General features: G+C 34.6%; 1 protein-coding gene across 1 annotated transcript in view; it reads right to left on the minus strand.

Moving 5' to 3' along the window:
* The window catches only part of SPATA48 (spermatogenesis associated 48), a 78,008-nt gene that overhangs the window by 65,093 nt on the left and 643 nt on the right, over nucleotides 1-12,272 (minus strand). Inside the window, exon 2 of the mRNA XM_049777028.1 lies at nucleotides 449-546. Coding sequence (XP_049632985.1) covers nucleotides 449-546 — 98 coding nt within the window. The remainder of the gene's footprint in view (nucleotides 1-448; nucleotides 547-12,272) is intronic.

The following is a 12,272-nucleotide window of genomic DNA, read 5'->3' on the forward strand; positions in this document are numbered from 1 at the left end:
AGTTTTGTTCTAATAATATATTGTGGGAGTACTCAAATTTGATAGAAGAGGACAAGAAGGGAAAAAAAACAGTGAGATGAAGATTTGTGTTAATTTTTTCCCCCGAGAAAGCCAGTCAGTGGAAATATCTGAAGTCAAGGGCAATAGTGTGGGAGGATGCCAATTGCCAGAGTCATGATAACAGTAGGTGACATTAATCACTCACTGTTACTGGAAACAGTATGACTGACCAGCATCTATGGTACAGAACTCCTTTAGTACTATTGTAGGTATACCACAAGTAGATTCACAAAGGTCAATCTACAGCAGGCCTGCATATAATTACGCACATAAGCAGCATGTTGTAGAAGAAAGATATTTTTGTAGGTCATAAATGATCACATCTATCCGATATGAAGGAAAATGTTAATTAGGAATATTGTTCACCCCATCCAGTAAAATAGCTTACTGTGTATGTCACTTCCTCATTAAATGAAAACGAATGGTTTATTGAATATCCTTTATCAGCAGGTCGTAGAGGTACAACTTTCACTGGGCTTGTCCAACCTGAAAACAAAGAATTACATTTGGGTTAAAAGTACAATAAGAGCACCAGGAGATAAGAGAGTGACTCAAGTACATGCCTAAAGTTCACAAAAACTGTACCAAAGTATTACCAGTTACAACCATAGAGATACTTGAGCACTTCTAGATACGGGAATGGGATGTCTGGGACTATTAAAGTGTTCCATAATTCCTTGTCCATAGTCCATTTATTAAAAGTGCTCTTTGGGGTTTTAAGAATATGTTTATGTCCATGTAGGTTTTATGAGAATGAGACATGAAGGAGTAAGACTTACATAAATAATCCATCTTAGGTATAAATATTGAGAATTTTAAAAAATAGTGTGCAATAAATATGTGAAATACCATAACTGGAAATATACAGTTATAAAAAGATGGACAAAAAGGAGTTCTGGATTGGAGCTTCTCTAAACAAATAGAAAATAGTCTCATTTCCTTTTCTTTAAATAATAATGAAGTAAATACTGTCTAGCAATATTTTGGACATAATTAAGTGCCCAACAATTTATTATTAATCTATTAATTATAAATAGTGAAAAATTAGTGTCTGCTAATAAAGTATGTTTCATAATGATGATGATAACAGTCAATATCTGATGGAGAAAATGACAGCAGAATCTACAAATGGACTAGTATGGGAGAGGTGAAGAAACTAGTGAGCACTATTACTTTAGTAAATTAAATCAGAGAAATTATATTAGGAAAAGGCTTCAAATGTTTAAGATAGATAAGGTCACATAAGAAGGAATATGGACTGTCTCTAGGAACAGAAAACGATGACATTTATTTCTCAGAGAGCAAGAAAGCAGCACCTGAGAAGCAAGGAACTAATTTTTATAATTATTTTTATAATTACTATAATGAATAAATCCAGAAGTAAAATTTCCCCAAGACTTCTCCAAAGAAGAGCAAATTGTTTTCAGCACTGATATACTGAGACAATTCAATTGAAGTCACCCATGTTTCTTTTTTATTTTATTTTTAAATCTTTATTTTAATATCATCACTATGAAATTATAAAGTTATTCATGATAAAAGTTCAGGCATACAATATTTCAACACCAACCCTTTCACCAGCGTCCACTTTCCTTCACCAATACCCCCACCACCATTTGCCTGCCATAAGTCTTCTTCTACATAGGGAATTTATTTTTAATATAGATGTTTGCACTGTGGTCATATATATTTCTTGACCCACAAAACTAAGCTAGTGAACCATCTTTGTTTTAACTTCTAACATTGTGACAATCTGAAAAAAGCCACAGTAGAAAATTAATACAGAGATTTAGGTGAGATGGGAAGGTGAGAGTGGGTGCTTAATCCCATATCATTTCAGTTTAAATAATAAAATAATTTAGGGATGGAGAGATCCAGTAAAATAGCTTACTGTGTATGTCACTTCCTCATTAAATGAAAACGAATGGTTTATTGAATATCCTTTACCAGCAGGTCATAGAGGTACAATGTTACAATGTCTGCCTTGTATATTCATTCAATCCCTGGCACCATATTGGATCCCCTGTGCGCTATCAGGAGTGATCTCTGAGCACAAAGTCAGGCATAAGCTCTAAACAGCAGTGGGTGTGGTCATAAACAAAGAAATAGTAAGATAATTCCAACTCAGGAATCTTTTGACAGGACCAAAAGTAATTCTTATTCTAACATTTGCAGTACCAATAGAATGGAATTTTGTGATGTCCATTTGATTTCAAGCCATTCAAAGAATTACTTTGAAAAAGGCTTTGTTGAGGACTTATATTTAAATTATGTATTTAACAGAATGGTGACAGAAATTTCAGAAGAATAATTCCAATGAATTATCAAAGAAACAATTCCAACGTGCAAAGATTTACCAAACCTCAACTTTCATCAATATGAACTTGCTTCTTGCTTATATTAAATAAACAAAGACACTTAGATGAAGTCAATATACTTTCACTAACAATATGAGGTGGGAATATATTTCGTTTTCCTAAAAAAATGTAGTTGTAGATATACACTGGGAATGGGGAATTGGAAAGAACCACTTTGAAGACCTGATATTGCATATCTCTTCTATACTGCTTGGATCTCTATTCACTACTTCCATGTTATTAAATATATATAACTTTAGTTAAAGAAAGTGCTACAGACTTTACTCAATTATAAAGAAATACTGCATGATAACATTAAGAGATTTGGCATACTTAACATTTTTATCGAAAGTATTTTGTAACTCATGAAATTGTATGAACTTAAAGGGGGTCTGTTACAAAAGCTATTTAATAGTAATTCCTGCTACTTTAATTTAAAAATCCATATATGGTTCTTTAAAAAATTCTTTTAAAATACAATTTGTTCAGTCTTTGTTTTATTTGTCAGAGATATAGAATTTTGAAATATGCAAAATATATGAATTGTCTTCCCTGAATTTTCCTAATTAATATAACTAGAAATTAAATGTTGATATTTGCTAACAAAATTCTTTTAGAGAGGCCTGAGCAGTGGCAAAGCAGTAGGGCGTTTGCCTTGCATACTGCTGACCTAGGATCGACTGCGGTGCGATTCCTCGGCCCCATGTGGTCCTCAAGAAAAAAGCGATTTCTGAGCGCATAGCCAGAAGTAATCCCTGAACATCACCAGGTGTGTCCCAAAAACCAAAAAAATAAAAAAATCTTTTTAGAGAACCAAATTTAGAATCAGCCTAATTTTCTGTTCTTTTAACATTCTATAATTTATTTTATCTATGTACCAAAAGATTCAACATACATGATCAAATTTTTTTTTTTTGGTTTTTGGGCCACACCCTGTGACGCTCAGGGGTTACTCCTGGCTATGTGCTCAGAAGTTGCTCCTGGCTTCTTGGGGGACCATATGGGACGCCGGGGGATCGAGCCGCGGTCCGTCCTAGGCTAGCGCAGGCAAGGCAGGCACCTTACCTCCAGCGCCACCGCCCGGCCCCCAAATTTTGATATAAGAGGAAGAAAATAGCAATATAATAAGAGAGAGAGCCTTCAATATTTTAACCTGTTTAGAGTACAGGCGGGGGTAGGGTGGGGAAGAGGGAGACTTGGGACATTGGTGATGGGAATGTTGCACTGGTGATGGGTGGTGTTCTTTATATGACTGAAACCCAAACACAATCATGTATGTAATCAAGGTGTTTAAATAAAAAAAATATATATATAATAAAAAAAAGAAATAAAGAAAAAGATAAATTAAAAGTAAAGAACTTGAACAAAAAAAATTCATCTTAACCTAACAGATAATGTGACCTAAAGAACACTCCATGAGCAAGCTACACAGGAAGAATTCACATTTTTCTACATTTGTTTATTTTTTTTTTTTTTTTTTTTTTTTTTTTTTTTGGTTTTTGGGCCACACCCGGTAACGCTCAGGGGTTACTCCTGGCTATGTGCTCAGAAGTCGCTCCTGGCTTGGGGGACCATATGGGACACCGGGGGATCGAACCGCGGTCCGTCCAAGGCTAGCGCAGGTAAGGCAGGCACCTTACCTCTTGCGCCACCGCCCGGCCCCCATTTGTTTATTTTTAATATTGGGTTCAAAACTGATGGCATTCAGAGCTTACTCATGACTTTGCAATGAAGGATCACGCCAACTGTTCTCAGGGGACTATAAGGTATTCTTTGGATTAAACTTGGATTGTCTGCTTTTAAGGTAAATGCCTCATCCATTGTACTATCTCTCAGGCTCCAGAAAAAAAAATCCATTGTAAATGGATTGTATAATTGTATATATTATGTATACGTGAGAGTTCTCTGGAATAGGCTATATGTAGACCACAAATTCTATACTTTAAAGGATTGAAATAGAGTACACCATATATTCTGATCATAGAATAATGAAAAGGGGGGCCGACGCGATGGCCAGCAATAGGGCATTTGCCTTGCATGCATCTGACCCAGGGTGGACCTGGATTCGATCCCAGGCATCCCATATGGTTCCCAAGTCAGGGGCAATTTCTCAGTACATAGCCAGGAGTAACCTCTGAGTGTCACTGGGTATGCACCCCACCCCACCCCCCAAAAAAGAAGAAGAATACAAATTAAGAAAGGTTGACAATTAACTAAATAAAGGTAAAAGAGAAACTAAGTTCTTTGAAAAATTAAGATGTACAAACTCACAAATAAAAAGAAGCCTCATAAATAAAATCAGAAATCATAGTGTAAAGGTCACATCATACACAACAGAAATTCAAGGCATCATGAGGGACTGGTTCTAAAAATCTCTTTGAAATCAAATAGGAGAACCTAGAGAAATGCTTAAATTTGGGGGAAATCTATAACCTTCTAAGATTGAACCAAGAAGAAGCAGAGTAACCGAGGAATCTAATTACTTTCAAATAAAGTGAAATGATGATAAAATTTACCCAGCCAAAAATAAATTCACTAGTGTGTACTTCCAAATATTTCAAGACATAATCCCAGGCCTTTTCAAGAAAGTTGAAGAAACAGAACATCTTTCAGTTTCTATGAGGCAGCATTACTTTGGTACCCAAAACAGACAGATTACCAGAAGGAAAAACTAGATCTATATTCCTCAACCAAATATTAATGAACTAGATACTATATCAAAGAGATAATACATTATAACTAAGAAAGATGTATCTAGAAATTCAAGGATTATTTCGTATTTTCAAATCAATCACTCTAGTACAGAACATCAATTAAAATAAAATCTAAGGCCACAGAGACAGTGAAGCTGAGTGTTATGGTTTTGTACATGGCTGACTGAGTTATATCTCTAAAAATGAAATCCAGGCTTTCTGGAGTAATCTCTTAGGTAAGCTTTGAGCACTGGTTGGTGTGGCCCAAAGGAAAAAATACAAAAATAAAAATATAAGCATAAAAATAGATCAGGCGAAACATTTGACAAAATGCTAGAGTCATTCATAACAAAAATGGTTTTGAAGGAAATTTTTCAACAATATTAAGCTATTTGCTACAGCCTGCAGAAAATACTGTATTTCATGTATAAAAAAAGTGGCACATGGCATAGCTGCCCACTCTTGCCATTAATATTCAGATAGTGTTCAACATAGCAATTAGGCAAGAAAGAGATGGTAAGGTCATCCAAACAGGACCAAAAAAATCAAAATCTCACAAAGAAAAGCTCCTATGTAGTGTATTATTTCTACAAGCTTCTTGGTAAAAAGCAGCATGTTACAAAATCAGCACATTTAAATCCCTGCTTATTCTATTCTATAAGCAAATAATAAAATATAAAGATATTAAAATGTTCAATTCACAATTGTCCCTTGTAAAATAAAATACCTAGTAATCAACTTAATAAAGAAGTAAAAATCATCAGAAGTATTCTCTTAGAGATGAGCATTGAACCACAACACAACACATCACACAACACACGACAGTGCTAAGGTCACATGGGGGAAACAATGCAGAAAACCAGCATGCTTAGAGACTGAAAATGCTTGTTTGGAAGACTCAGCTAGTACCAGCCACCTATATAGCCTCTCTGATAAATACTTTCAAGAGGAAATGTGGAGAATGTTCAAAGAACTCAAAGGAACCATGAAATGAACAGAAGGAACAGCCAATAAGACTCAAGAGGATATGACATTAAAAATAATAAAACTTCAAACAGAAATAACAGGAATAAAATGTAGTGGGTGAAATGAGAAATTCACTGATAGGCTTCACCAACAAAGCAACAGTTACTAAGGCTAAATTAGTGAGCTAGAAGATGAGCTGTAAAACACCTTCATACAACAGAAGTTGGAAAAGAGCCCTAAAATAAATGAACAGGGGATTGAAAACATCCTCATTATAAGTGAAAACACAAGAATAGACCCTTGGGATAAATTCAAGAGGAACAACATAAGAATTGGGGTACTGAGAGGCAGAAAGAAAACCTGATGATGATAGCTTCTCGGCCTTTTGGCTAAGATCAAGTGTGAAAACCTAATGATGAAGGAAAGTCACAGATATTCTTGTGAAAGTTCCAGAACTGAAGATTGCATGCATCCACATCCTAGACGCCTAAAGAGAACCTGCTAAAAGAGATCAAAATAAAAGCTCCCAAAGGCACATCCTAGTCATAATGATGAAAACAACAGACAGCGATAAAATACTGAAGGCAACATGATCAAAAAGGGAAATTATATACAAAGAAGCCTCCTTAAGATCAGACCAGATATGTAACACTCTACCCTCTAGGCCAGAAGGCAGTGGCAGAATTAGGTGAAAAAAACTTAAAGAATGAATGCCTCAACATGAATACTTCACCCAGCCAGACTTTTATTCAGGTTTGAAGGAAAATCTATCGCTTGATGCATATACAACAGCTTCACAGATTCTAAGCCAATATCAAAGAAGAACTTAACAGTCTACTTTAACGCAAGACATCTACGAAAAAAGGGCACAAAATCCCTTGACAACCATCTCTCTCCATGTTAATGGTTTAAATGTACCAGTAAGAAACACAGAGTGGAAAAATGGATCATAAAAGTAGATCAAACATTTTTCTGCCTGCAAGAAACAACTTGAATAGTCAGAGCAAAGAAATTCTCAACACAAAAGGTTAGAGGAAAATCCTTGAAACAAACAATTTCCTTAAAAAGACCAAAGCATCCGTACTAATATTAGATGACACATAATTTAAGTTTTAAAAGGTTCTAAGAGACAGAGATGGGCATTTCTCAATAATCAAGATATGTGTTCATTAGGAAGACATCACACTCCTAAACATATATGTACCTACTGATGGGTCAGCTTTATACTTAAAACAATTACTAGTAGACTCGAAGAAAGACATCAAGAGCAACATAATAATAGTGCGATATTCAACATTGCCCTGTCACTTCTGGATAGATCAACCAGGGTGAAACTTAACAAGGATATACTGGCTTTGAAGGAAGAAATAGAAAAGAGTGCTTAGTAGCTATATATAAGGTTTTATTTTTATCCCCAGAAAGCTTTATACACATTCTTCTCCAATGCACATGGGACATTCTATAAGACAGACCACATGGTGGACCAGAACACATACCTCAATAAAATCAAGAAAATAGAAATTGTATCAAATATTTTCTCAAATCATGACACGATGCACTGAAAATAAATATGAGTTACATACAGACACAGAGAAATAAAAAGGTCACATCTGAATAACCAGTCAGTCATAGATGAAATCAGAGGAAATGAAAATATTCCTGGAAACAATAAAAAACAAAGACACATATTGAAAGAATTTGTGGAATATGGAAAAAGTGATATTAAGAAAAATTTATAGATTTGCAGTGATTAATAGTGATGGAATAAAAGGTGTACATAAATAACTTAATGGCATTGTTAAAAAATTGGAAATGAACCAAAAATAGGCGGTGGAAGGAAACAATAAAATTTAGAGCAGAAATTAATGAACTTGACACCCAAGTAACAGTCCAAAAAATTAAAGAGTTAGTTCTTTGAAAAATTAAGCTTGGTCAATAAAACATTAGCTAGAATCACAATGAGAGAAAATTACTAAGCTGGATCAAAAATCAAAAGGGGATGTCCATACAGACACTACAGAAATTCAAAGACAATCAGAGATTACAGTGATATTCTTTCTGCCACAAAACAAGTGAACTTGGAAGAAATGGATAAATTCTTAAACTCCTAACCTCCCAAGGTTGAATCATGATGATCTGGTATATCTGAACAGACATACCACTACTGAGGAAATTAAAATGACAACCAAAAGAGTTTTCCAAAACAAGAGTCCAGGCACAGATGGATTCACTAATTGTTTTTTTCAAATCTTTAAAGAGACCTACTGCTAATCCTTTTCAGGCTCAGACAGGAAATTGAAGAAATAGAAACTCTCTAAACCAGTGCTTCTATATTATTTTCTGTCATGCCCCACTAGGAAGAAGAAAACATGTTTCACGCCCTCCCCTGTGTGACTGTAAATAGTATCTTTATTAAAATAAAATCCTTTAACCTGCAAAACAAAAAATATATAAAATAATTTGAGCTGGGGGGCGTGCCCCACTATTTGAGAAGCACTACTCTAAACAGTTTGAGGAGAGAGAAAAAGCAAGAAAGCAAGCAAGAAGGAAGAAGGAAGGAAGGAAGGAAGGAAGGAAGGAAGGAAGGAAGGAAGGAAGGAAGGAAGGAAGGAAGGAAGGAAGGAAGGAAGGAAGACAGACCTATATTCTTGAAGAACATATATGCTAAGATCCTCAACAAAACATAGCAAATAGAATCCAACAGCTCATCAAGATGGTCAGACACCATGACCAAGTAGGATTCATTTGAGAGATGCAAGTGTAAATGAAGCCTGTCAGATCTGATCCTAAGATGTAAGTCGCTGGTGAGATCAAATCTCAGGAGAGTAGAGCACTCACAAAGAAGCACCACCAGCCAGTTCATTGTAGGTGGGAAATGATATTTATATTAGGAGAGAGTAAGGTATGGACTGTGTGTCAGCCAATCAGGTAGGATGTGAGCGTGGGTTAAAACAGGGTGTGTGCTTCTTTGTTTAGGAATCTCAGAATAAGGGAATGAGGGAAAGCAGAATGTGGTACTCTGGATGTTAAAATAGGGTTGTCTGCTTAAGGTGATAAGTTACATATAAGGATGGTTTAACATATGCAAACTAATCAACATAATATACCATATCAACAAAAGAAAAACTGAAAATCATATGATCATATAATAGATGCAGCAAAAGCATTTGAGAAGGTCCAGCACCCATTTATGAAAAACTCTCAATGAAATGGAAATTGAAGGAACTTTCTCAATATAGTCAAGGCCATTTACCATAATCCCACAGCAAAGAATATTGTACTCAATGAGAAAAAAATAAAGCCTTTTCTCTAAGATCTGGTACAAGTAAATGTTTCCTCCTTTTACCACTCCTGTTAATATGAATCTGTAAGTGCTTACTATATAATTAGGCAAGAAAAAGCTATCATGGACACACAGAGAGTAAAGGAAGAAGTCAAGCTTTAACTGTTTGAAGATGACATGATACCATATCCTAATCCTATGAACTAAGGAATATATTTTAAGGAATATAGTACCATAGATATGATACTCTAAGACTCTTAAATATAAACTAAAAGCTTCTAGAAACAATAGATTTCTATAATAAAGTGTTAGCTATAAATTAGTACTCAAAAATCTATGGCTTTTCTAAATCGATATACTTTATATACATAAAGTAATTAAAGAGAAGAAACACTAAACACCATTCCAAGTCACAAGTTTATCTCTTCTCTACTTCAAACTGTAATATAAAAATATAGTAGTCAAAACAATGTGGTACTTGAACAACAACTATCAATTAAATAGAATCGCATCTCAGTAGGCAGATCCTCTGGTCTATGAAATGTAGTTTTTGATAAAGAAGCAAAAGATATGATGTTGAGCACAGAAACACTCTTCCACAAATTGTGGTGAGATAACTGATAATTTATATGCAAAAAAAAAGAGTTTGGACTCCTTCCTAACACCATGCACCAAAGTCAAATATCAATTATAAAAGACCCATTTTCAGACCTGAATGTTTATATCATATCAAGGAAAACATAAGTATAATACTTCACACAATTTTTGTAATGGTATGTTTAATTAAAATGAAAATAGAAGCAAAGATAAAGAGACTACCAGATAAACTAAGAACTTAATTATGATAAAGGATTAATATCTGAGATTCATAAATCACTGGTAGAACTATAAAAGACAAAAGCAGACATCCTTTTAAAGTTTGCTGTGGGATAGGTAAAATCATTTCCTCAAAGAAGACATACAAATGTCCAAAACTATGTGATAAAGTGTTCTACATTATTTATCATTAGTGCAATGCACATCAAAATAACAATAGGTATCATCTCACAATAGTTATTTGGTACACATAAAAAAAGAACCAATGTTGGTATAATTGGTATAATTGTTGGAAAAGAGACCTTTGTTTAAAGTTGGTGGGATTCTTTACTGGCCTAGCCCTTTTGAAAAACAATAATAACATTTCTCAAAAATGCATAAATTTAACTTTGATTTGGCCCAGCAATTCCATTTCTTGGCATCTACCACAAAATCCCCAAAACTCTTATTCGTAGAAGATATTTGAACTGCATTGTGCATTGCAGCAATATTCAAAATAGTCAAAATCTGGAAACAATCCAAATGTCCAGGAACAAATGACTGACTTAAACTATAGTGTCTACTTATATACATATACATATATGTGTATATGTGTATGTATATACATATTTATGTATAGATAGTGTATATATATTACATGAAAATATGAAAAATGTGATTTGCTGCTGAATTAATATGGACACTCAGAGCAGATAGATGAGAGGGACAGACATAGAATGATTTCTCTGTGCTACAAAAAAGAAAAGTAGTGGTGCAATTAATTCCAAAAGGCATCAGTAATTGAGAATTGGTATTTAGTAAGAATATACCACAGGGAGGGAATCAAGGAAATAGGAGGGCTGGAACACTGAGACCATGGTGGACATAAGCGGGCACACAGCTTGAGGATGTGTGCTGGGTTGTGTTTTACATGTATGCATGAAATCATTAACAATTTTTATAGCGTGGTGCCTAATATTAAAAAAAACTAATAATGGATATATGTGGCTTAGTGGTAGGTGACAGTGATGTTTGCAAAGGTTATACCATATTTCATGAAACCATTAATAGTTAGCATTTAATGTATGAACTCATCTAATTGTAAAATAACCTAAAACTTTGTATCATATTCATTGCAAACAGAGCTGGAGTGTATAGCCACTTTAGTTTCCATACTGACCCAACAAATAATGTCTCTTACTGCTTCTTTGCACATTATCTCCTGAGTCCTCTAAGTGTTAAGCAGTGGCGGAAGGAAAACAATGTCTCTCACGCTACAGAGATCTCAGTGTCTCTCATGATAGCATTTGGGTTTTTCAAATCTGTATGTTCAAAGAAGCTTATCTCTTTGCACTCCTGTGGATTTCTTTCAGACATGTTATAGGCATGTGTATAAATTTCTTTGGATATTTATAACAGTTTTATAGATTTATGTAACCGTTTATGTAAGATTTATATAAAAGTTATTTTTTGGCTATATAAATATAATGAATACAAATGAAACATAAGAGGCTGTTTTTGGTAAAGACTCATCAGTTCTGCCTCAAGCTCTGTAGTGAAGGTTCTTTGGCTTCTCACCTCTTGTTCTTGCCACACCTCTAAATTGATGTTCAACTATTCTCCCATTTCATTCCAGCCTCCTTAACTTAACTTTTTTTTTTTTTTTTTTTTGGTTTTTGGGCCACACCCAGCGGTGCTCAGGGGTTACTCCTGGCTGTCTGCTCAGAAATAGCTCCTGGCAGGCACGGGGGACCATATGGGACACCAGGATTCGAACCAACCACCTTTGGTCCTGGATCGGCTGCTTGCAAGGCAAACTCCACTGGGCTATCTCTCCAGGCCCTTAACTTAACTTTTTAATAACTACAAGCAGATTCATTTTTAAGGGAGACAGATAGAGAGATATGTTATAAAATAATCAAAATTAAACATAAACAGAGTAGAAATCAGTCATCTATGATATGTACTTAGTGAAAATAAGAGATACTAATGAACACACATTTAAAAAATCAAATATTGCTTCACAAATAAACTTTGGAGAGAATATTCATTGTTCAATATTTTCCTTCATAAGCTATCATTTTAAACTGATAATTATTTGATAATTTTATGTTACAT

The sequence above is a fragment of the Suncus etruscus genome, chromosome 7, assembly GCF_024139225.1.
Source record: "Suncus etruscus isolate mSunEtr1 chromosome 7, mSunEtr1.pri.cur, whole genome shotgun sequence".
Lineage (NCBI taxonomy): Eukaryota > Metazoa > Chordata > Mammalia > Eulipotyphla > Soricidae > Suncus > Suncus etruscus.